This window comes from Chiloscyllium punctatum, chromosome 38, assembly GCF_047496795.1.
Source record: "Chiloscyllium punctatum isolate Juve2018m chromosome 38, sChiPun1.3, whole genome shotgun sequence".
NCBI lineage: Eukaryota > Metazoa > Chordata > Chondrichthyes > Orectolobiformes > Hemiscylliidae > Chiloscyllium > Chiloscyllium punctatum.
In genome coordinates, this window is record NC_092776.1 from 59,416,414 (window position 1) to 59,442,648 (window position 26,235).

The 26,235-nt window shown below is 42.0% G+C and overlaps 2 protein-coding genes across 2 annotated transcripts in view; one reads left to right on the forward strand and one right to left on the reverse strand.

Annotated features, from left to right (window-relative positions):
- Nucleotides 1-547: 547 nt before the first annotated feature.
- Nucleotides 548-8,829, forward strand: cox5b2 (cytochrome c oxidase subunit 5B2). Its single transcript, XM_072557962.1, has 4 exons — nucleotides 548-717; nucleotides 1,513-1,583; nucleotides 4,968-5,067; nucleotides 8,592-8,829. The coding sequence occupies exons 1-4, from the start codon at nucleotides 609-611 to the stop codon at nucleotides 8,702-8,704; spliced, it is 393 nt and encodes a 130-aa protein (XP_072414063.1). The 5' UTR covers nucleotides 548-608; the 3' UTR covers nucleotides 8,705-8,829.
- A 13,111-nt stretch (nucleotides 8,830-21,940) lies between these two features.
- The window catches only part of herc4 (HECT and RLD domain containing E3 ubiquitin protein ligase 4), a 110,929-nt gene continuing 106,634 nt past the window's right edge, over nucleotides 21,941-26,235 (reverse strand). Inside the window, 2 exon segments of the mRNA XM_072557971.1 lie at nucleotides 21,941-23,995; nucleotides 24,122-24,224. Coding sequence (XP_072414072.1) covers nucleotides 23,787-23,995; nucleotides 24,122-24,224 — 312 coding nt within the window. The 3' untranslated portion in view covers nucleotides 21,941-23,786.

A 26,235-nucleotide genomic window follows, 5' to 3' on the forward strand; every position in this document is an offset into this window, starting at 1 on the left:
GGCCTTCCTCAATTTAATTGATGCATCTCGCTGTCTATCATTGTCTCACCCCGCCCACCGCACTCTGGGTGGTGGATTCCTGCTGTCTACCATTGTCTCACCCCGCCCACCGCACTCTGGGTGGTGGATTCCTGCTGTCTATCATTGTCTCACCCCGCCCACCGCACTCTGGGTGGTGGATTCCTGCTGTCTATCATTGTCTCACCCCGCCCACCGCACTCTGGGTGGTGGATTCCTGCTGTCTATCATTGTCTCATCCCATCTTCCTCACGCCGATTAGGGCATCCTCCAGTCTATCATTGCCTTCAACCCTCCTCGCTCTGATTGGTGGGTCTCACGGACATTGTGTCCACATACCGTTTTATAATTGGCCAACTTCACTGTCCATCAGTGTCCTATCTTTTACCCGCCCACTGACTTGCCCGCCCCCCCCCGTGTCCAATGACCTGTCTACGATCCGTTCTCTGATTGGTTAGCCTCGTCTACCACGGTTTTGGGGACCCCATCCCGTTCCCCGATTGGCCGTTTCCGCTGTCGATCAGCTTTCCGTTCCACCCCCGGGTATTAAGCGGGTGAAGGACGGCCCCGGTCACTCACTCGTCGCTAGAATGGCCGTGGCTCTGGTTGGGCGGTTGTGTGCGCTCCGCGGGCTCGGTATCGGCCTGAGCCGGCTGGGGGCAGCGAGGATCGCTGTCGTTAGGCCCATGGCCACCTCGGGTAATGAAGCTTCCTGGGGTCCACCAGCGGAGTTCGGGGGGTGAGGGGTGGAGCCAGTGGGTACGAGTGTGGGCCTGAGACCGCACTGACTGTGACCCCTGGGTGACCTTCCCGCTGTGGAATGGTCCATTCCGGGGAGGGGGGAGGGGGAGCAGGCGGAACTATTCCCTGAGGAATGTGGGTTGGTATCTCTCTTGGGGAGGGAGGTGAAAGCTCAACTGGGGAGCTTTCAATTTATTCAGGGTTTTGCCTTCCCACTTAAAATCAAATATCTGCTGTCCAGTGTAATGTATGTTTGTGTTTTTTTTGGGGGGGTAGAGGGTAGTTGAAGAGAAAACAAGGTTTCAGGACAAATGCATTTAAAATTATAAAGCCTTAGAGATGTTTCAAGATTAATACAAGCTCTGATTGTGATGGTTCTCTTGAGTTAACCAAGTCCCTACACCTGGCAGAGAGGACTTGCAGCTGGTGAAGTTTGAATTTCTGGCAGCTGTTTATTTTTTGGAATCATTTTGACATGAACTAAAATTAAATGGAATAAGAGAGGCTGAGAGAAAGTCCATGTTTTGGAAACCACTTCAGCTGTTTTGTTTCAGAATCCAACATTCTACAACCTGATTCATGGGAAGTTGTCTTTCTTTAATGTTAAAGAACAGTGGGTAATAAAGTAATTGAAAGTTGTGGCCCAGAGTTAGTTTGAAGACTGCACAACATGCAAGAGAGCATTTCATGGTCTACTCAGTTTGAAGCAGTGTTGTAAGGATATTGCAAGTTACTTTAGATTTTCTACAATAGGTGTTCCTACAGATGAAGAACAATCCACTGGGCTTGAGCGGAAAACATTGCAAGCTATGAAGAAAGGGATGGTAGGCTCAATTTATTTTAAAAGTAAAACAAAACAGCTGATAATGCATCTGTATGGTCTCAAGTTTTATAACTCATTTATGATGTTGAAAAACATACTGAATAAGATCAGAAAATAATTTTAGATTTAATTTTGTTCCACTTGCTGGAACTGATTTGAAAGCATTTGATTTCTTGCTGTGATTTCAGTTCACCTGTTCTGTTATGACCTGCCTTTGAAGCAGGTGAGAATTGAACCCAGGTCTCCTAGCCCTGGGTAGGGATACTACCACTGTGCTACAAAAGCTGACATTTAGTGGATGATATTTTGAGCAGTTACATTAGTTATTGCCCTCTAGCTTAAACAAAGTGATAACTGTTCAGAGACTAATTTGCTTGTTGTCTGATCTATTCATACAAAACAAAGCATCAGCTTGAATGAGCTGCAGTTAACACCACACTTCTTCTCCCCCCACCCCACACCATGGCCCTGAAATTTGTTTCAGATATTTATCCAGTTCTCTTTTACGAAGTTACCATTTTATCCATTTTGCTTCAACTAGCGTTTCTGCCTGTCCACAACTTAGGATCATAGAATCCCTACAGTGAGGAAGCAAGCCAAATGGCCCACTGAGCCCACACTGATCCTCTGCAGAGCATCCCACCCTGACTTTATCTCATTAACTCTGCATTTCCAGTGGCTAATCTACCTAATCCTCATGTATTTGGACTGTGGGAGGAAACTGGAACATCCAGAGGAAACCCAAGTAGACACTGGGAGAATGGCTAACTCCACACCGACAAGCACCCAAGGGTGCAACCAAACTTGGGTCCCTGGTGCTGTAAGGCAGTAATGCTAACCACTGTGTGCTGCCTGTTCTCCTAACATATTCTGTTAAAACTCTTCTGGAATTTGAACTCTAATAAAGCTGCTCTATATTAAGGAGAACAACCTGACTTCCCATTTTCTGTAGATCATTGAAGTCTGCTCCCTCTTAGGTGGGGTGGAAGATGCAATTTACTTAAGTCTTGACAACCCTCTTCAAATGCTCAGTAGTCTAACTGAGTCATAAAGGTGTACCACATGGAAATAGACCCTTTGGTCCAACTCATCCATGCTGACCAGAACACCTATACAGTGTGCTCAAAAAGAATGAGTACCCAATCAACACAGTTTGCCAATTTCTCAGCAACAAACCCAAACAAGCAGACAAAACCCTAGCCACTCTCTCTCCTACATAAAAGACATCTCTGAAATGACTGCCAGACTACACAGACCCCTTGGCATCATGGTAGCCCACAAACCCACTAACACACTATAAAACAGCAGCTGGTGAACTTGAAAGATCCTATAGAGACAATGAGCAAAACTAACATTTACAAAATACTGTGCAAGGACTGTAACAACCACTACATTGGACAAACAGGCAGGAAACTAGCCTCCAGGATACATTAACTCCAACTAGCCACAAAAAGACATGACCCGCTCTCACTAGTATCCTCACATATGGATGAAGTAGGACACCACTTCGACTAAGACAATACATCCATCCTAGGACAAGCCAAACAGAGACATGCACAACAATTCCTAGAAGCATGGCATTCCAACAAGAACTCTATCAGCAAACACATTGAGTTAGACTCCATCTACCACCCCCTGAGGAAAAAGAACAGGAATTGACTTCACCACAGGAAATGACATCACCAACCCAAACATATAAATAGAAAGCCGGAAGTTTCAGCATTGCTTTGCATAAAGTCCACTGAAGATGTTACCTAGTAAGGTAACGAAACGTCTGGAAATGAACCTTTCAGCTCAGCGAGCAAACCTACATCCAAAACCTCAACCTGAGCTATAAATCTTCTTAAAACTCACTAAGATATCCTAAACTAAGCTGACCCCTTTTGCCAATACTTGGCACATATCCCTCCTAAATCCTTCCTATTCATATGCCCATCCAGAAGGCTTTTAAATGTTATAATTGTACGAGCCTCCACCACTTCCTCGTGTAGCTCGATTTATGCACTCACCACCCTGTACATGAAAAAGTTGCCCTCTTAGGTCCCTTTCAAATCTTTCCTTTCTCACCTTAAACCTATGCCCTCTAGTTCTGGACTCTCCCACTCCAGGGAAAAGAGCTTGTCTATTTACCCTATCTATTCCCCTCATGATTTTATAAACCTCTATAAGGTCCCCCCTCAGCCTCTGACACTCCAGGGAAAACAGCCCCAGCCTGTTCAGCCTCTCCCTGTAGCTCAAATCCTCCAACCCTGAGAACATCCTTGTAAATCTTTTCTGAACCCTTCCAAGTTTCACAACATCCTTCCTAGAGGAGGGAGACTAGAATTGTACAGCCACAATGTGACTCAGTGCACTCTCCAATAGAGGAAAACATTCAATGCTGCCTTCGCTATCTTATCTACCTGTGACTCCACTTTAAGGAAGTATGAACCTGCACTCCAAGGTTTCTTTGTTTGAGGCCTGATCAAGACTTTTCTTTTTTTAAAAGGGTTAGCATTAAATCCTTTGAAAAGTCTGAGTAAGTGAAGGCTTTTGTTTCTCAATCTTAGTCAACTTGAAGTATTTTGGTAGCGCTCTCATCCGATCATGTCAGTCTTCACCAGTGGTGTTTGGTTTACAATAGTTCTCTGTTCTTGTGCTGCTCAGGTTTTGTGTACATTAATGCATGTGAACATCTAACGGTGTTTTGCCTTGTTTCTTCAGGTCTTAATATCATGGTTAGGAGAAAACGGTCAGGATCACCAAAGGAAATGCCAGCCCACTGCATGTTAAATTGCTGTACCTTGTGTACTTTCAACAGTGTAACATGATCATGTTTGTAATGGTCATGGAGAGCTCAAACAATGTTGTGCGATTGGTTCAGCAGGACCAGATATTCCTTGTGAAGTTTGGGGTCAGCTATTCAGTAGCTTTCATTTTTTTTTATATAGAGAGTCTAATAGAGACAGCTAAGAAAATCCATAAAAAGCCTGGAATCTCATGAGATTTTACAAAGGATCAGCTTTATTTGTGGAAAGTTATTGTGTGTACATAAGATTTTATTTATTTTTTTCAAGCACCTACAGTTAGTTGATCAGTGGTGTTGTAAGCTATTTTGATTTGTAAAGAGATGATAAAGGATAGGGTAACTGCAGTAGCTGATAGCTGAGGAATTCCAGTTTGTTTGAAATAATCTTTTTAAGATGAGGAATCCAGACTCGTGAAAGTGATTTTAAAGTAGAATTAAATATTTGAGAATTAGTTGGAAAAGGCTCCCAGGGGTAAACAGTGCAATTTTAATCTCCAAACTCTCTTCACCAAATTTCTACCCATTAGAGATCATGTTGGTCTGATTTTACTTTTATTTCCAGTTTTTAAAATCTCTTCAATTGATTTCTTTCCCTAGGATCCCTACAGTATCTTCAAACCTAAAGAGTATGCAGGCACCAAAGAGGATCCTCATATCGTTCCTTCAATCACTGAGAAGAGGCTTGTTGGTTGCATCTGTAAGTTCGATTTTTAGTGAAGATATTTACTTGAATTGACCTTTTGCTCTAGTAGCTGAGTAATGTATCACCAAAATCAAATCTTAGCTTGCGGCAAATGTCCAGTTGATGTCCTTTTCTGAACCCATACCAGCAAGCCACCCTGTCAGTGGAGGGGGCCATGTGGAATCCCTGTTATGGTTGCTTATTATTGCAACTAATGGTTGAATAGTTGTGGGGAATGCTGTATTATCTCAGAAACAGCCAAGAGCAGTTTGTAAAACCATTTTGAAGTAATGGCTCAGGAGGCCATTCTTCCTCAACTAGCTGTGCTGTCACTAACTGTTCAACTGGAGCTACCTTCTCTAATCCCAGACCCTTGCTCAAACCTTCATTTTTCAGGACCTCGTTCAATTGTTCCCCACTCTAGGTATGTACCAATTGTCTGCATCAGTGTCTCCAAAGATAACTTTCAAATAAAATTCTTAAATAGTATGTGACAGATAAAATGAGATGCAAGATAACCTTCCCCTTTATCCTTGCCACCTTTTGGGTACTAGTTCTGTTTGTGTTTTATACTTTGGTGTTTGGACTTTAAAGAATAGACAAGAAACACGCAGTATTTTCTGGTAAGTTTTAAATGGGAAAAAATAATGTTTAACATGTAAATCCATAACTCTAAGTTTGCTCACTGAGCTTGAAGGTTTGTTTTCAGATGTTTTGTCACCATACTAGGTGACATCATCAGTGAGAGTCTCTGAAGCATTGGTGGGATGTCCTGCCTCTCTCTTTTTATAGGTCTTGGTTTCTTAAGGTGGGTGATGTCATTTCTTCTTGTTTCAAGAGAAAGTAGGTAGGATCTAAATTGATGTTTATTGATGGAGTTCTGGTTAGACTTCGTGTGTGTGTGTGTGTGTGTCTTGCTCCTCGGATGCTGCCTGAACTGCTGTGCTTTTACAGCACCACTAATCCAGAATGTGTGTTTGTTTCGCCTATCCTAGGAGGTGTGTGTTGTCCTAGTCAAAATGGTATCCTTTGCCTGTATAGAAGCGAATGATGGTTAGATTAGATTACCTACAGTGTGGAAACAAGCCCTTCGGCCCAACCAGTCCACACTGACCCTCCAAACAGTAACCCACCCAGACCCATTATTTCCCTCTGACTAATGCACCTAACACTGAGCTATTTAGCATGGCCAATTCACCTGGTTGTGTCTTTTGGTGGCCAGTTGGTCTTCATGTATCCTAGTGATAAGTTTCCTGCTAGTTTGTCTGATGTGTTTTTTATAGTTCTTGTATTGTATCTTTGGTATCTCCTGGATCCTTTTAGGTTCATTAGTTGCTGTTTCAGTGTGTTGGGGCTGAGGTCTGTGGATGCCAAAGGGTCTGAGTAATCTGGAAGCCGTTTGAGATGCCTTTGGAAGGTAGTGTGGTGATAGACTTTGGTTGTATTACCTGCTTGTTTGGGTTTGTTTCTGAGCAATGGGCAGATTTGGTTTATTGGGTACCTGCTTTTCTTGAAAGCAGTGTATAGATATCGTTCTTCTCGTTTTTGTAGTTCCTGGGTGCTGTAGTGTGATGGAACTTGTTAAAATAATGTCTTGATGCAGCTCTGTTTGTGGGTGTTGGGGTGATTTGCTTCTAAAGTTAAGGATTTGGTCTGTGTGTGGTGTTTTTTTCTGTAGACGCTGGTTTGAAGCTCTCCGTTAACTGTGTACGTTCAACTGTCATGTCTAGGAATGGGAGTCTGTTCTTGTTCGTTTTTGAGTTTTATACCCATCAGGATATTGTTGATGGTGTTGTATGTTTCCTCAGGTTTGTTCTGTTTTGTGGTGACAAGGGTCATCTACATAGCAGACCCAAAGTTTGGGTTGGATAGATGGGAGGGCAGCTTGTTCAAATCTCTGCATTACTGCTTCGCTATGAGCCCCGATATTGGGGATCCCAGAGGTGTTCTGTAGACTTGTAGGTTTTATTATTGAATGTGAAGATGTTCTTTTAACGAGGTATATCACAGTGCAGCATCCAAGAACTACAAAAAGCAGAAGAAAAATATCTATGCAATGTTTTCAAGAAAAACGGGTACCCAACAATCCGCTGATTCCACAGAAACCAACTCTAACAAGCAGACCCAATGCAAGCAAAAACTATAGCTGCACTGTCTTACATCAAAGGCATCTCAGAAATGACTTCCAGACAAATCAGACTCCTTGGCATATGGTAGCCCACAAACCTACCAACACACTTAAACAGTAACTAAGAAGCTATAGGATCCATTTAGAAGCCACCAGCGAAACTAATGTCATTTGCAAGATACCGTGCAAGAACTGTTTTTAGGACAAACACCTACATCGGACAAACTAGCAGGATGCCTGCCCCAGGATACATAAACACCAGCTGGCTACCAAAAGACATGACACACTATCACTACTTTCTATACATACAGCCAAAGAAGGACACCATTTTGACTGGGACAACACACATATCCTAGGACAGGCAAAACAAAGACACAAAGAGAATTCTTCGAGGTGTGGTATTCTGACCAGAACACCATCAAGAGAGTCGCTGTTTTGGGCAAAAGCCCTTCATCAGGAAGGGCCTTCTTGATGAAGGTCCCTTGCCTGGAACATTGATTCTCCTGCTTCTCAAATGCTGCCTGACCTGCTGTGCTTTTCCAGCACCACACTCTCGACTCTGATCTCCAGCAACTGCAGTTCTCACCTTCTTGTCTCTAGACTGATGTCTCTCTCTGGAATAATGTTACCTGTAGTACGTTTCAATCGTATGGCTGATCAAAGTTTCCATTGTCCACACAGATGTTCTTATTAGAAACCACCCCCACAATGTGGAGGATAATGGTGACATCTCACTACTAGTGATAAATTGGTTTCTTTGTACTCTGGTTTCTCAAGATGAGAGAAGTCTTAAACAAGTCTAAGTAGCCAGATGGTAGCTGTATGTTTGCAAGTGGTCATCCTGTCCAGAATACCTCTTCATGGGAGAGTACTCTATCCACAGTCATTACACTTATTTAGGTCTTGACTGTACAGAATGAGAGACATGGACCAAGACAGAATCCAGAGAATCAGGTCAAGGTCAATCATCCACTTGTCATCTTTATTTGACTAGATGGCTAGATTTCCCCAACAGTGTGGAAACAGGCCATTCGGTCCAACAAGTCCACACTGACTCTCCAAAGAGTAGACCACCCAGACACCTCTCCCTCTGACTATTGCACCTAATGCTGTGGGCAATTTAGCATGGCCAATTCACCTGGCCTCCACATCTTTAGACTGTGGGAGGAAACCGGAGCACCCGGAGGAAACCCACGCAGACACGGGGAGAATGTGCAAACTCCACACAGTCAGTCGCCTGAGGCTAGAATCGAACCTGGGTCTCTGGTGCAGTGAGGCAGCACTGCCAACCACTGAGCCACCGTGCTTTTTTTTAAATTTAAAATGTCCATGCTCTCCATAACTTTACAGACAAATGATGCAAGTGTTGCAATTAGCAGAAGTCTAATTTTACTCTTTGTTCTAACTACAGGTGAAGAGGATAACACTGCAATTGTTTGGTTCTGGCTCCATTCAGGGAGCCCCCAGCGTTGTCCGTCCTGCGGATCTCACTATAAACTTGAGCATCATGAACTTCCTCATTAGATCTTTGATAATGTGCTATTGATTTTCTTCAATAATCTACTTTAAATTAAATGTCTTTATTACTAGAAACAAAAATACTGGATTATGTGCACTTTACAAAATAAACACTGAATAATGACCTATAATTACAAAGTAATTATTTTTGACTGTGTTCACTGGGTTGGATTGAGGTATTGTGATCTCTTGCATTGAAGGAGGTTTTATTGTATTTGATGTACCAGCAATGTTGAAAATACCCAGGTGACAAGTGGATCACCCCCTGAAAGTTCCCAAATTGCCAGGGCAATCCATCCCACTCACTGGGTCAATCGACATGTTAAGGATGGCAGAGCACATGTCATAGCTGCAGTACATGGGAGCTCCTGGATGCCAGTATCATCCAGGCAAATGTTCCTGCAGTGGTTTTGAGCTGGACATACTTGAGCTTCAGAGCTGGAGGCTGGGTTATGGACTAAGCAACTGAGGAGGATCCTGATTCCCTGGATTCTTTGTACCAAGATGTTGTCACAGCCCTTAAGATCGTGTCTTCTAGTTTGGTCAGTGTTCAGGGAGTACTTGGTGAGGCAGATATGGGTATCCAGAGGGTGGCACAGGAGCCACGGACTGTTATTGCTCAACAGGTGCAATGTTTTTTCGGCTTGTTTGGATGAGCCAATTGATCGTGGCACTGTACTGCAGGAAATCAATGTATAGGAAGTAGGGTCTACTGACAGTAAGAGGATCTGATGTTGTTCTCTACATTCGAGGGCCAGTCCAGCTGGCTGTATTCTTGCCTGGTGTAAGGACTTGTGACATTCTGTCTGCTGCTGGAGTGGGAGGATCAGTTGTCACGTAGATACCACAAAGACAGCAGTTCTGCATCATCAATGAGGAGGAACCCCCCAGGTTTTAAAAAGCAGAACCTCCAAAACCAATCTCTGGATTCCTACCTGAGCCATCTGCACATCGGCAGAAGGCAAATAAGATTGGAGAAGTGAGTGCATCGAGTGACCACTGGTGGTTGGGGTACTTGGGCAAGTGGGATCTGTATTGGCCACACAGTGGCTACACTGCTGCTTTGCGGCACCAGGGACTTGGGTTCGATTCCCGCCTTGAGTCACTGTTTGGAGTTTGCACATTCTCCCTGTTTGCATTGGTTTCCTCCGGGTGCTCTGGCTTCCTCCCACAACCCAAAGATGTGCAGGTTAGGTGAATTGGCCATGCTCAATTGCCCATAGTGTTCAGGGATGTGTGGGTTAAGTGCATTTAGTCTGGGGAAATGTAAAGTTATAGGGTAGAGGAATGGGGTCTGGGTGTGAGATTCTTCGGAGGCTTGGTGCAGACTTGCTGGGCTAAACTGCCTGTTTCCACAGTGTAGGGATTCTACAATGGTACAGGCTGTACTGGGCTGAGTATTCTAGTGAGCTGTAAAGTTCACTTTTTGTACTGTAGACAAAATAAAATAGGAAAGTGTTGCTTTGAATCAAGGAAATGAAGATGTTTGTGGTTATAATAAACAGCCCATTGAGCAGTAGGGGAAAGGTGCACACTCACCAGACCCATCTTTTGTGTTAAGAGCAATTCTGACCAAAGCTTGTCATTTAATTAGCTCTTTAATGGGCTCAGTTTGTTGAGTTTAGAGCTCAATACAGAAGCCCTAGGCAGTTACTCTAATGTGCTGGTAATGGCCCTACCTCTCGACCAGGAGTCCCAAGTTCAGGTCTCAGCTGCTTCAGAGGTGTGTCACAATATCTATAGTACCTGCTGCCTTAGGCAAGCTGCCATTTACCAAATCCTGTGGAGGGAATGAAGGCAAAAACCCCAGTAGCTTGCAGTGTCTCTTGTCTTGCTTTGGAAATGTGTTCTCGCGGTCAGATAAATGGTGATGAGCTACATTGAGAGTTGTTGAAAGAAAGAATACTGAATCTCATGTGAAAAGACAAGACTGCTGGATCCAATCATGCAACCACTTAACTGAAGACCGATCATCCCTGACCAAAGAACAACATCAAGGCATCAGTGGAGAAGGAGTAAGGATTGCTGAACCAATCCATCCAGTTTTGTTTTTTTTAAATTAATTGATACAGAACTGTCTATTTTCCTTCATTCCTGAGTTTTTTGTTTCCTTTTGAAAGGAAAAGATAAAGTTTTAAATCTCAAATCAAAATCTTGCCCATTCTATTAAAGTCACATAGCATAGAAGCAGACCCTTTGGTCTAACCAGTCTATGTCAACCATGTTCCCAAACTAAACCAGTCTGTGCATGGCCCATACCGTTTCTTATCCGAATCAACTGCTCTTGCATCCACAACTTTCTCTGGAAGTTCATTCTACACATGAGCTGCTCTGTATTACCAAAAAAAAGCCCCTTGTCTTTTTTGTTTTACAAAAAATCTCTTTTCAAAAATAAGCCCCTTTACCTTGAAAGCTTCCATCTTAGGGAAAGTCGACCTGTCATTAACACTATCTATAACTCATGATTTTATAAGCCTTTATAAAGTTGTCATCAAACTCATTCAATTTTTATTCTGTTCTTGTTTAAGTTTATAGATTAATATTTCATCATCTGCCATTGTTTTAAGATAGTTTTTTTATTAAAATAGTGTTTTTCTTTTTTTAATGGAAAGGATGCTGAATTAGACAGGTAGACTTGTGCAATCTGGTCATTTATTCCAATCTTAAGTTTTGTTGCGATTTAACAGTGGGCTGTTGCTTTACAAAGTGCACTGTCCCAGTGAGGTCTTTTCACCAGCAAGTGGGGGCTTTTAAAACACTGTGGGCAGGGAATCCAATTTGGAGAAAATGTCAGGAAAGAAGATTCCAAAACGTAAAGATGGTCGTACAGGAACTGATAATGGGAGGGTAGGGATAAAAAGTGCAAATCTAACAAACTTTAGTATTAATTCATCCTCAAAAGATAGTATGCAATTGGCTTGGATTTATGTGCTGTACCTGTGTGTTATAACTCATGCAATGACAAGGAGTCCTTCATTGTCACTTCCTCACCGCGCTCTGACGCCTGGAGGAAGAACGCCTCATCTTTCGCCTTGAAACACTTCAACCCCAGGGCATCAATGTGGACTTCACCAGTTTCCTCATTTCCCCTTCCCCCACCTCACCCCAGTTCCAACCTTCCAGCTCAGCACTGTCCCCATGACCTGTCCTACTGGCCTATCTTCCTTTCCAGCTATCCACTCCACCCTCCTCCCTGACCTATCACCTCCATCCCCACCCCCACTCACCTATTGTACTCTCTACTACTTTCTCCCCACCCCCCTCATTTATCTCTCCACCCTGCAGGCACCCTGCCTCTATTCCTGAAGAAAGACTTTTGCCCAAGACGTTGATTTTCCTGCTCCACAGAATAGTGGTGTAGACTATTTTCCAAGTGGGGAAAGGCTTCAAAAATCTGAAGCACAAAGGGACTTGGGAGTCCTACTTCAGGACTCTCTTAAAGTTAATGTGCAGGTTCATTTAACAGTTGGGAAGGCAAATACAATATTAGCATTCATTTTGAGAGGGCTAGAATAAAACAGCATGGCTGTCCTGCTGGGGCTGTGTAAGGCTCTGGTCAGACCGCATTGGGAATGTTGTGAGCAGTTTTGGGCCCCATATCTAAAGAAGGATTTGCTGGTATTGGAGGGGGGTTGAAGGGCTTGTCATAAGACATGAGGTTGAGGATTCTGGGCCTGCACTCGAAGGAGTTTAGAAGGATGAGGGAGTTCTCATTGAAACCTTACATTATTCTGAGAGGCTGGTTAGAGTGAATATGGGGAAGATGCTGCCACGAGTAAGAAAGACTCGGGGAGTTACAGGGAGAAGGCAGGACAATGAGTTTGAAAAATGTATCAACCATGATTGAATGGCAGAGCAGATTGATGGGCCAAACAGCCGGATTGTGGTTGTATGGACTGATCCGTCCCAAACAGTACAGTACCCTATTGTTATACAAGGCAGACCCTACCCCACCAGGACTGGACCTCAGTGCTATACAGTAACATACCTGTACTCACTGGGACTGTAACCCAGTCTTATGCAGTGACAGACCTGTACCCACTAATATTGAAAGTGTGCTGGAAAAGCACAGCATGTCAGCCAGCTGTCCCTACTAGTACTGTATCCCAGTGTAATACAGTGGCAGACCTGCCCCCACCAGGACTTTACCCTAGTGTTATATAGAGACCGACCTGTTCCCAATACTACTCGACCCCAGTAGACACAAGTGTCTTTACCGGTACTGTTCCCCAGTGTTAGACAAAAAACAGACCTGTCCCCACCAGCACGATAGCCCAATGTTATATTGTGACAGACCTGTCTCCACCAGTACTTTAGCCCAATATTATAGAGAGATAAACCTGTCCCTACCAGTACTGTTACCAAGAGTTTTACAATGACAGATATGTCCCCACCAGCAATGTACCCTAGTATTATACAGTGACAAATCTTCTCTACCATTACCGGACCCTAACATTATGCAGCAGCAGACCTGCACCCACAGTAATGTACTCCAGTGTTATACAGTGACAGACCTGTACCCACCAGTAATGTACTCCAGTGTTATATACAGACCTGTACCCACCAGTAATGTATTCCTGTATTATACAGAGACAGACCTGTACCCACCAGTACTGTACCCCAGTGTTATACAGTGACAGACCTGTACCCACCAGTACTGTACCCCAGTGTTATACAGTGACAGACCTGTACCCACCAGTACTGTACCCCAGTGTTATACAGTGACAGACCTGTACCCACCAGTACTGTACCCCAGTGTTATACAGTGACAGACCTGTACCCACCAGTACTGTACCCCAGTGTTATACAGAGACAGACCTGTACCCACCAGTACTGTACCCCAGTGTTATACAGAGACAGACCTGTACCCACCAGTAATGTACCCCAATGTTATACAGAGACAGACCTGTACCCACCAGTAATGTACTCGTGTTATACAGAGACAGACCTGTACCCACCAGTAATGTACTCCAGTGTTATACAGTGACAGACCTATCCCCACCAGTACTGTACCCCAGTGTTATACAGTGACAGACCTGTCCCCACCAGTACTGTACCCCAGTGTTATACAGTGACAGACCTGTACCCACCAGTACTGTACCCCAGTGTTATACAGTGACAGACCTGTACCCACCAGTAATGTACCCCAATGTTATACAGTGACAGACCTGTACCCACCAGTACTGTACTCCATTGTAATACAGTGATAGACCTGTACCCACCAGTACTGTATTCTGCATTAGTGGTGCTGGCAGAGCACAGCAGTTCAGGCAGCATCCATGGAGAGTCAAAATCGACATTTTGGGCAAAACCCCTTCATCAGGAATAAAGGCAGTGAGCCTGAAGCATGGAGAGATAAGCTAGAGGAGGGTGGGGGTGGGGAGAAAGTAGCATAGAGTACAATGGGTGAGTGGGGGAGGAGATGAAGGTGATAGGTCAAGGAGGAGAGGGTGGAGTGGATAGGTGGAAAAGGAGATAGGCAGGTCGGACAAGTCCGGACAAGTCAAGGGGACAGTTACTGAGCTGGAAGTTTGAAACTAGGATGAGGTGGGGGAAGGGGAAATGAGGAAGCTGTTGAAGTCCACATTGATGCCCTGGGGTTGAAGTGTTCCGAGGCGGAAGATGAGGCGTTCTTCCTCCAGGCGTCTGGTAGTGAGGGAGCGGCGGTTAAGGAGGCCCAGGACCTCCATGTCCTCGGCAGAGTGGGAGGGGGAGTTGAAATGTTGGGCCACGGGGCAGTGTAGTTGATTGGTGCGGGTGTCCCGGAGATGTTCCCTAAAGCGCTCTGCTAGGTGGTGTCCAGTCTCCCCAATGTAGAGGAGACCGCATCGGGAGCAATGGATACAATAAATGATATTAGTGGATGTGCAGGTAAAACTTTGATGGATGTGGAAGGCTCCTTTAGGGCCTTGGAGGGAGGGAGGAGGTGTGGGCGCAGGTTTTACAGTTCCTGCGGTGGCAGGGGAAAGTGCCAGAATGGGAGGGTGGGTCGTAGGGGGGCGTGGACCTGACCAGGTAGTCACGGAGGGAACAGTCTTTGCGGAAGGCGGAAAAGGGTGGGGAGTGAAATATATCCCTGGTGGTGGGATCTGTTTGGAGGTGGCGGAAATGTCGGCGGATGATTTGGTTTATGTGAAGGTTGGTAGGGTGGAAGGTGAGCACCAGGGGCGTTCTGTCCTTGTTACGGTTGGAGGGGTGGGGTCTGAGGGTGGAGGTGCGGGATGTGGACGAGATGCGTTGGAGGGCATCTTTAACCACGTGGGAAGGGAAATTGCGGTCTCTAAAGAAGGAGGCCATCTGGTGTGTTCTGTGGTGGAACTGGTCCTCCTGGGAGCAGATCGGGTGGAGGCGGAGGAATTGGGAATACGGGGTGGCATTTTTGCAAGAGATAGGGTGGGAAAAGGTGTAATCCAGGTAGCTGTGGGAGTCGGTGGGTTTGTAAAAAATGTCAGTGTCAAGTCAGTCGTCATTAATGGAGATGGAGAGGTCCAGGAGGGGAGGGAGGTGTCAGAGATGGTCCAGGTAAATTTAAGGTCAGGGTGGAATGTGTTGGTGAAGTTGATGAATTGCTCAACCTCCTTGCGGGAGCACAAGGTGGTGCCAATGGAGTCCTCAATGTAGCAGAGGAAGAGTTGGGGAGCGGTGCCGGTGTAATTACGGAAGATCAACTGCTCTACGTAGCCAGTAATGTAGCGGTAATGTACTCCAGTGCTTTCCAGAGACAGACCTGCACCCACCAGTAATGTACCACAGTGTTATACAGAGACAGACCTGTACCCACCAGTAATGTACCCCAGTGTTATATACAGAACTGCACCCACAGTAATGTACTCCAGTGTTATACAGAGACAGACCTCTACCCACCAGTAATGTACTCCAGCGTTATACAGAGACAGACCTGTACCCACCAGTAATGTACTCGTGTTATACAGAGACAGACCTGTACCCACCAGTAATGTACTCCAGTGTTATACAGAGACAGACCTCTACCCACCAGTAATGTACTCCAGCGTTATACAGAGACAGACCTGTACCCACCAGTAATGTACTCGTGTTATACAGAGACAGACCTGTACCCACCAGTAATGTACTCCAGTGTTATACAGAGACAGACCTCTACCCACCAGTAATGTACCCCAGTGTTATATACAGACCTGTACCCACCAGTAATGTACTCCAGTGTTATACAGAGACAGACCTGTACCCACCAGTAATGTACCCAATCATAGAGTCCTACAGCATGGAGACAGGCCCTTTGGCCCAAACTGGTCCATGCTGACAAAAATGTCCATCCACGCTAACTGCATTTCCCTGCACTTGGCCCCATATCCTTCTAATCTTTTTCTATCCAATGTTGTTAATGTACCCACCTCAAACACGTTCGCTGTCAGCTCATTCCATATGCGTACAACCTTCTGTGTAAAAACACTGCCCCTCAGATTCCCTTTTATTTCTCCTCTCGTCCTCGATTCCCCAACCCTGGGTAAATCATTGAATACATTCACCCTATCCATGCCTCTCATGACTTTATACACCTCTATAAGATTCCCCCTTTGTCTCCTACGCTCGAAAGAAAACAATCCTAGTTTGTCCAACCTCTCCTGAAAACTCAGACCATTGAATTCAGGCAACATCCTTGTAAATTTCTTCTGCACTCTTTCCAGTTTAATAACATCCTTCCTAAAGTAAGGTGACCAAAACTGAACACAATACCCCAAGTGCAGCCTCACCAATGTCCTGTATAACTGTAACATAACTTCCCAACTTTGATACTCAATCCCCTGATGAGAGCCAGTGTGCCAATAGCCTTCTTCACTGCCCTGTCTACCTGAGACTCCACTTTCAGAGAACTGTGAAACTGAACTCCAAGATCTTTCTTACACAGAAATAGACCAGTCCCCAGTGTATCAGTGTTATACAGCGACAGTCCTGTACCTGCAAGAATATCCTCATGATGAACAAGTATTCAATTATGGAGCAGTTGTCACACCCCTCATCAATACACCTCCCAGTTCAATGAATTGCAGTCACTGCTTAATGCATGCTTCAAGTTACAATGCAGGATAATGGCAGCTATTTTTCCCAAAGTTCCCACAAATAGGAATATGACAAATGAGCAGATAGTTTATTTTTAGTGATGTCAGTTGACATAAACATTGGCTAGAACAAGAAGACAATACATCTCCCTTTCACATCGGATCACAGAGCCACATCCTCCTTCTTGAGCTACTTCTCATCTGAAACACAACACCTCTGACAGTGCCACACTTCCGCAGTTCTGCAGTGGATTATGTACCTGAGGTCGTTGGAGTTTGGCTTGAACCCACAATTGAGGAGGCAGGAAAAAGAGGTACTCACTGAGCCACAATCAATACTGTGCACTGCTGAGGTGAGAATGCTCTATTCCCCTGACTTGCCTCATCAAACAGCTGGTCTGATGACTCCTCCTCAAAGGAACTCGATCCCAAACAGAGTCAGCAGTTCTGAGAATGAAGGGAGTAAGATTTAAAGGAAGGGGAAAATATGTGGAGAACAACTATAACCAGGAGTGACAGAGTTGGAATGCACAGGGTGAGTGAGTGAAGCCTGATCCTCTGACACTACCTGTAACATCAGCTGTCCCAACTCCATCATTTAAGGTAGGTTGACATGTTACAGAAACTACTCAGACTTCCTGTGGAAGATGAAGAGCATTAGAACAGAGTGAAAAAAAAACAAATTTGTCAAAGCTTTTCTGATTTGCTCAGACTAAGTTCTAAGCTACTGTTTTCCAATCCTTTTCACAATGTGCTTCTGTCTTCACATGACCGTAGGGTGAAACTTTGGGGAGGATGTGTTGATTCCAGGTTTTGGGAATAGGGTAATTGGTGACCGTCAATTCCCCCCTCCAACACTCCACATCCTCACCTCCCCATTCTCCATCTCCCACACCTCCTACTCTTTATCCTCCATTACCCCTGCACCCCCCCAAACGTGGTGTATAATATGGGAAATGGTGAAATTATTCACTTTGCAACAGTGTGTAAAAAAAAATTATTTAAATGGAGGAAATGCAATACAAAGGGACTTAGTGTTGTGTACAAAACACTGAAAGCTAGCACACACATACAGCAGATAATCAGGAAAGCTAATGGAATTTTGGCCCTTATTTCAAGGGGGTTGGAGTGAGAGTATAGGGAAGTCTTATTGTAACAGTACAAGGTGCTGTTAATACCATAGATGGAATACTATGGGCAGTTTTCATCCCCTCACTGAAGATATTTCACTGGAGGCAGTTCAGAGAAGGTTCACTAGGATGATCCCTCTTACGAGCAAAGGCTGAACAGATTAGGACACTACTCACTGGAGTTTAACAGAATGAGTTGATTATTGTCACGTGACAAATATTATATTGCACACTAACCAGACAAATCGTACCTTACATAACATCAGGGCAATACAATAGAATGCAGAATATAATGTTACAGCAACAGGGAAGGTGCAGAGGAAGATCTAATGTATGAGAGGTCCATTCATAAGTCTGATAACAGTGAGGAAGAAGCTGTTTTTCATTGTGTCAGTATGTGTTTGCAATCTTTTTTATCTTCTGTCTGACAGAAGAGGGTGGAAGAGTGTATAACAGGGTGAGAGGGGTCTTTGTTGGCTGAAGTGTAGACAGTTAATGAAGGGAAAGCTGGCTGGACTGGGCTCTCCAGTGAAATCACATCCCTCCTCCTTACCAACATTTTATACAGTTCCAGCATCACCTCCCTACTCTTCAATGCCTCAACTGAGTGCTGAGACATTGCAGAGTTCTGAACTGCAGTAGGATCTGGTTAACATAATGAATACATCACAAAAGGTTAGTATGCAGGTACAAGTAATTAAGGAAGCTAATAGAATCCTATTGCAAGGGGAAGTTAATAAAAAAATAAGTCCATCATAATTTAGTATGATGGCATTAGTAAGTGCAAATCTGGAGTAATAGAAAGTTGAGTAGACTAATACTTGAAATGGACAGTTTGTTTTAATGGGTAAAATGGAATAGGCTAGGCTTTTGTCCACTGGAACTTAGTAGAGTAAGGGATTCAGGTACATAATTCTTTGAAGTCTGCATCACGTATAGAAACGTTGATTAAGGTGGCATTTAATACATTGCTCAAACTTTGAGTATAGGAGTTGAGACATCATGTTGAGGTTGCACAGAACACTGGTGACACCACCTATGGAGTTCTGTATCCAGTTCTGGTCACCCTATTATAGGAAGGATATTAAGCTGGAGGAGGTTCAGAAGAGATTTATCAGGATGTTGCTGGGTATGGAGAGTTTGAATTTTAAGAAGAGGCTGGATAGTCTAAGATTTATTTTTCATTGCAGTGTAGGAGGCTGAGAAGTTTACAAAATAATGAATGGTATAGATAAGGTGAATAAGGTCTTTTCCCTAGGATAGGGGATTTCAAGACTAGGGACCATATTTTTTTTAAAGGGGAGAGGAGGAAGATTTTAAAAAGGATTGGGGGCAATTTGATGTTTTTTTAAACTGAGAATGTATGCGGCATGAACTTCAATGAAGTAGTGGATGCAGATACGGTTGCAACGTTTAAGACATTGAGAGAAGTACATGAATGAGAAATGTTTGGAGGGAAATTGGCCAAGCATAGGCAGGTGGGACTATTTTAGTTTGGGATTATGGTCAGCATAGACTGGTTGGACTCAAAGGTCTGTTTCTATTTTATATGACTCTAATAGTTTTGGTGATTGTAATTGTTTTAAGATCCTTCTGTCCTTTCACCTCTTGATTTACAAATATTTCTAGGTTGTTCTTTATCTTCTACAGTGACGTCAAGATAATTTATTTAAGGCACAATGGGATCTTCATCAACTGGGCCAAAGAATGCCACATGGAGTTTAATTCAGATAAATGCAAGGTATTCCACTATGTTAAGACTACCAAGGGCAGAACTTAGTGTAATGGTAAGTATTTGGGGAGTATTGTCAAACAAAGATACCTATGGCTGCAAACACAGTTTCTTGAATGTGGCATCACAGGTAGACAAGGTGAAGGAGGTAAAAACAATGACTGCAGATGCTGGAAACCAGATTCTGGATTAGTGGTGCTGGAAGAGCACAGCAGTTCAGGCAGCATCCAAGTAGTTTGTTTTGGGCAAAAAAAAAGCCCTTCATCTTTTGGTGACTTGCCTTCATTGGTCAGACCAAGAGTTGGGATATCATGTTACAGCTGTACAAGAAACTGTGGAGGGGGGGGGGGGGTCTGGGGTGACCTTAGAGAGGTTTATAAAATCATGAGAGGTATAGATAAGAATAAAAAGGTCTTTTTCTCATGGTAGGGGAGTCTAAGCTAGACAGCATAGACATAAGGTGAGGGAGGAAGATTTAAAAGTGACCACAGAGGGTGGTGCGTACATGGAATGAGCTGCCAGTGCATGTGGTAGAGGTGAGTACAATTACAACATTTTAAAGACGTTTTTGACAGGTATATGGATAGGAAAGGTGGAGGAGGATATGGGCCAAACACAGGAAAATGGGACTAGTTTGGCAAGGGAAACCTGGTCAGCATGGACATGTTGGGCTGAAGGTCCTGTTTCCATGCTGTATAACTCTGACTCTATTTTCATTATTTCCCAGTCAGTAATCAGGATCAAGAAAACACTCATTTTAGATATCATTTTCCTTTATAAATGTTTGTAGGAACTTATATTTCTAGCTAGCTTTCTGTCATACTCATGTTTCTTAATTCTTTAATCATTCAGATTTTTAAAGTGATATCCAATCTTAAGTATTGCTAACCTTTGCAGGAATGTATGCTGTTACTTTCAATTTAATACCATTTGAACTTGCTCAGTTAGCAACATATGGTGCAACCTTTTAAAAGTCTCTTTCTCAGTGGTTTATCTTTGAGTGTTTGGAAATCTCTTACATTGGTCTGCCAGTACACCACCTGTCCTCCTTAAATTCCCAGTTTGACACAGCTGGCTGAGCATCCTTGAAAAGGTTTTGTTTTTAAAAATCGTTATTGTCTTTGATTAAGCTGAATTCAAATTTCAACCATTATGATCCTGCTACCTTGATGCTCCATTATTATGAAGTCATTAGTTCTGTTCCACTGCACATTATCAAGTCCAGAATAGTTTACAGCAGTTTGATGGAGACCAAGACAACAACAATAAATGACTGACTTAGATATATGAAGCATGAACCTAAAATGGTTTCACATCTTAAGCTTTATAACTAAGATGATTTTTTGTTTTTGTATAAATTATATACCTCACCTCAGAGAGCTAATCCTCTCTCTTGGCTTCCTGTCCTTCCAGAATGTAAAGTCCCCTTAAATGTTCAGATCTCAGCCTTGGTCACTTTGCAGCCATGTTTCTATAATGGTGTCAGGTCATGCATATTTTATTGTATTTCAGCTGACAATCCATTTTAAGGATGTTACATACATTCAGATAGTATTCTCTTTTTAGAAACATTGGCCTTCTGCTACACAAATTTATATATGCTTGCCTCTTTTTGCCAAACAGCCCTGTTGCCTTGTTCTTTCTGGTTAATTTACCTCATTTCCCATCAGTCCCCTCATTATTTAGATTAAAGTTCTACAGCCGTAGTGATACAATGTGCCAGAGTACTGGTCCCAGGATAGTTTAGAAGTAGTATGAGAACATTTACCTTCACCCAGAAGAAATTATGTTAATGAGGTAACTTCAGAATAATAAGCATTTGAGTCTTGTATGACAGCCATTAACCTTTCAGGTATTACAGAACAAGAAAATTCTATCACAAGACAATGTGCAATTACTTTTTATTCATAATGCTCTATATGCAAGCTTCCAAAAATAAACTAATGCATCTGCAATATATTTAAATGTTACTGTAGGGAAAGCAAAGCATAGTTGAAATTGTTTTGAAGATCTTCAAACATAAAACAGCCACAAAGCAGATTTATTAATAAACAGTTGTAGTAAACAAAAACTGTTAAAGCCACCTTGGAACTTCTGATTATGGGTGACCCATCTGTTGGGGTAAAGATCAAAAGCAAGGATAAACGGAAAGAGAGATTTCCAGGCTGTTCTCATATATTCAGGACCCCTGTCAAAAACTTGGTATTCTTTCTGATTTTGAGCGTGTCCACAATTTTGGAAAGAAAAGGACTAAATGGAGACATCTTAACAGAAAGCAATGTATTGGTTTAAGTCTGCGTCTATCAGCAACATATCAAAAAATCAAAATGACCACCACAAAAACACAGCATCCCCTTTATTGATCCCCAAACGCTACAAAATAGAATGGTAAATGAACATTGAGGCACTGAGATTTCTGGTTAAAAAGTAACAAAATTGGAATCTATTTTTGGTACATTTATTGTAATAAAAATACTAAATGCTTAAAGGAAAGCAGCTTTTCACAAATTACTATACAAGTCTCAGGAATCAAATACAGAACCCCATGCATTGGCATATATTATGCTGCAAGTTCTCAGCCAAACTGCTCAGCATTTCTCATAACTCAGACTTAGCTGTGAAGATGCAATTCACTCTGATATCAAACTGCATAAAGCACATTTTTGGGAAAAGTGAACTACTCAAATTGGAAAATTGGGAGATTTCACAAGCAGAATATTTATATTTTGAGGTCTTCCAATATTACTTCTCACATTACATAATATTATCTAATTCTTTGAAATCAGAGAACACTTCCATGCATGCAGCTACAACAATTCTCTCATATGCAAATACCTTATGTTCACAGGCATTAATGCTAAATACACATATTGTATGGAAAGGCCCACTTCTAGCTCTTGATGCCACATTTTCACTAAAATCACAGCATTACAACAGGAAATTTAATGATTATATAATTGTTTTCAGAGAAATACACACAAGCTTAATTAAGGCATTTACTATCTTTACTGAAAAATGAAATCTTCAATTCAAGGTTGTAACATTTCTTTTATGGAGCAAGATAAAATTCAACAACTTTCCAAAAGTAACTAGAAAATAAGTTACAGAATATTGACATTTCAAAATCAAGCCAAGACACCCTATGAACAAATACGTTGCATTTTTTTATGGTAGAAATATTTTATTCTGTAATTCTACAAGACAGCAATGGCTATTGAAACAGTGCTAGTCACATAAGACTACTGGATCAGGTGACATTAAAGACACTGGAGTGTTGGCTTAGGTTTAAATCCAAAATTTTTTAATCTTACGTCTGTATCTATTACAAAAATAATTTTAAGCTATTTCTTTACCCAGCAGCTCTGCCTTCTCCTAAAGTTACCCCTTTGTTGTGATGGAGTCCTACAAAAATAATTCTAAGATTCAAAATTGTAATGCAAATTAATTTTATGGAAGAATAGAGGGTCCCTTTAAATTGCAATCTTAGTTTTTGATCCCTCCAGTTGTTTTGTGGCAAGTTTCTTGGATTGTACTCATCTTTGACACTATGTCTATCACTTATTTTTGCATCTTGGCTTAGACAGATTCAAATTCCTTTGGCCAAGATTCTGTCTGTAATTTAACTTCGGGCCATAATTCAATCACTATGTATATGATAATTTATAGCACTGAAAAGGTATGAACAAGGGGTTTAGAAGTAGACTTTGTTAACACATGCTGTTCTGTACAGCATGCCAGTGCTGCCATATGTATATTTTCTCAGTGTTTTGTCTACATACCAAAAAATGATTGTATTACAAAAATCTTAACACTATTTACCAACAATGTAATCGTACAGACAACTTAATTTACACTCGCCAACAAGTAATGAAAAGATTTTCGGTGAATTTCCCATGCATCTGCACTCTAGTCTCCCTATACCCTAGTTAACATTGTATCAATAAGGCAATGTATAAAGGACTCTTCTGATGTTATCACTGTAGATCATTTCACCCATAATCTGTAAATATAATTTTAATATGTAGCATCAAGTGTACATGATTCTATACAAGTTGCTAAAATTATCACACTGTAATTGTTCAGTTCAATTTCTCACAACACAGTATTTCTTGCTAAACGTGTAGTTTCCAAGGATGCTGCTTTTTACTGAACATAAAAAGCAAAAGATGTGTAATTAAGAGTTGCCAGTTTTACACCAAACTGAAGCCTTCATAGTGATCTATGGCTTTAACTAGCTTGGTCCTAAGGGTTTCTTTGTCAGTGTATTTTGGTAGATCCAAAAGATTAAAGCAGGTATGTGCAACTGGAAGATACTCATCCCCACCTCCAGTTGGCTGAATGATAAATTTTAGGCTCTTCATCCCAATAATTGGAATACGATCACTGCCAGTTAGAAACACTGCAAAATAATTGCAAAAAAAAAAGTGTCATTTTCAGATTCAGTGAGCAGAGGAGGAAGATAAAAACACAAAATCACAAACAGGTAAGTTCCACAGTAAGTCAGTTAGTTAGTTTGAAGACTTACACAGAAAACGCTTCTTCTTTTCCAAAGGCAGTTCATGGAATACCTCCCAGAATAATTTGATGGTAGGATGCTCTGCCCAGTATTCTCCTTTATATTCAGTATTCTATACAAAAAATATACATAGCTGCTTATTTGCAAAACCAAGAAGTTTAGTTACAAACTGAATCAATTTGAAACAACTATTAGGTTAAGAACAGAGAAGGAATAGACCTCAAGCCTACTCCATCACTTTTGATCAAGGTTCATCATCAACCTCAATGCAATTTTCTGCCTTATTCCCATATCCTTTCATATGATTAGAATTTGTAAATCTATACCTCTCTGTTTCGAATATACTCAAAGATTGCTCCTCCAGTCCTCTGAGGTAATGGTTTCCAAGTATATAGGGTATATTGAATTACATATGGCTATAAGGTCGAGCGGCAAAAGTGAGCACTGCAAATGCTGGAAATCAGAGTCTAGATTAGAGTGGTGCTGGAAAAGCACAGCAGGTCAGGCAGCATCTGAGGTGCAGGAAAATCGATGTTTCGGGCAAAAGCCTTTCATCAGGAATGTGCTCATAAGGTAGAGAGCACAATTATCATATGTAGAGAGGTATCAAATGGAAATGAGTTGCCTGAGGAATTCCACACAGGCAGACAATCATTTACTTACACAATATCTTTCATATCACAGAATGCTCCAAAGTGCTTTATAATTAATGGAAAGACTTTGAATTGTTGAAATACAGGAAATGCCATAGCCCATTTACATAGCAACATCTCAAAAGAAAGCACAAAAAAGTTACCAAATCATCTTTTTTTTTCCAAAAAGTGAATCATATTGGGATAAATTCTGGCCAGGACACAGGGCTCCATCACACAGAGGTGTGACTGAGGCCTTGTAGGAAGTTGTTCAGATCAGGGTTAAAGGTTGACCCTGAGGGCTGGATTGTGAAGAGAGGTAGTTTAACTCTGAGATTCATCCCTTCAGAACACATGATAGATCTTCACATTTTTCAGTTTTGGAAAAAGATTCAGGAAGTTTCTTCAGTCACAGAAAATATAATGAATGGGAACACATTTAGAAGCTAGGATGTTGAAACAGTGACATTGTTAATAGAAATATTCTACTGCGCCTTTTGCTTTTGTCTTTCCAGTTGTTGGAGGACATGGGTTTGACTTGTAAAAACCATAACCATAGTATTATTTAATACAAAATGTATAAAAAGATATAGATTGCAAATAGATTAACTGCAAATTAAACATTTAAGAATCAGAAAGCAGTTTAATGTCATAATACTGACAGAGTGGCATGACCAATATTTTTCTTTCAAACAATATAAAAACTGACTTGTTTAGCATTTCAAGAGTCAGTTTCTCCAGTGGCATTGTGATAGAATGTAAAAGATTAGGCTGCAGAACTATTCATATCAATAGACTGCATATTTGGATGGTCTGCTATTACTGAAATTGGTCTGGTACACAAATCTAAATTTTGCAATTTGTTGTTTTTGCTACCAAAAAATAGCTGCAGAATGCAAACATTTCCTTCATCCCAAAACTAAAAGGAGGGACAAAGACTGAAGTCTCCACCACCAATCTCTTTCTCCAGCTATAACCTCTACTCTGGAAACACACCTGAAGTTCAGCCAGATGATTTGCATCCTTGCTCTTGTATTTGAAACCCCTACAAGGTAAACAACAGTCGACGTATCTACTTCATGACCAGATAATCTCTATTAGGTCCTCGCTCCAAGGGGAACAATCCCACTCAATTCAGGCTTTCCTCATAGCTCATACCCTCCAGCTCATTCAGCATTGGGTAAATCTCCTTTGCAGCATCTTGGATACAATCACATTTTTCCTGTAATGTAGGAAGCACTAGTAGCGTTTTGTACAGATTCAACATAACTTCTTTACTCTTTTATTTTATGCTTTGGCCAATAAAAAGGCAAATATCCCTTTTTTAAAAAAACCCTCTAATCTACCTTCAAGGGTCCTTGAATATGAATAACTAGTTCTCTCTAATTTTCATGAATTTCCTATGAATTTCCATGTCGTGGTCCATTGTCTTTTTAGCTCTCCCAAGTACATTTCCTCACACTCTTCCGGATTGAATTCTATTTGCCACTG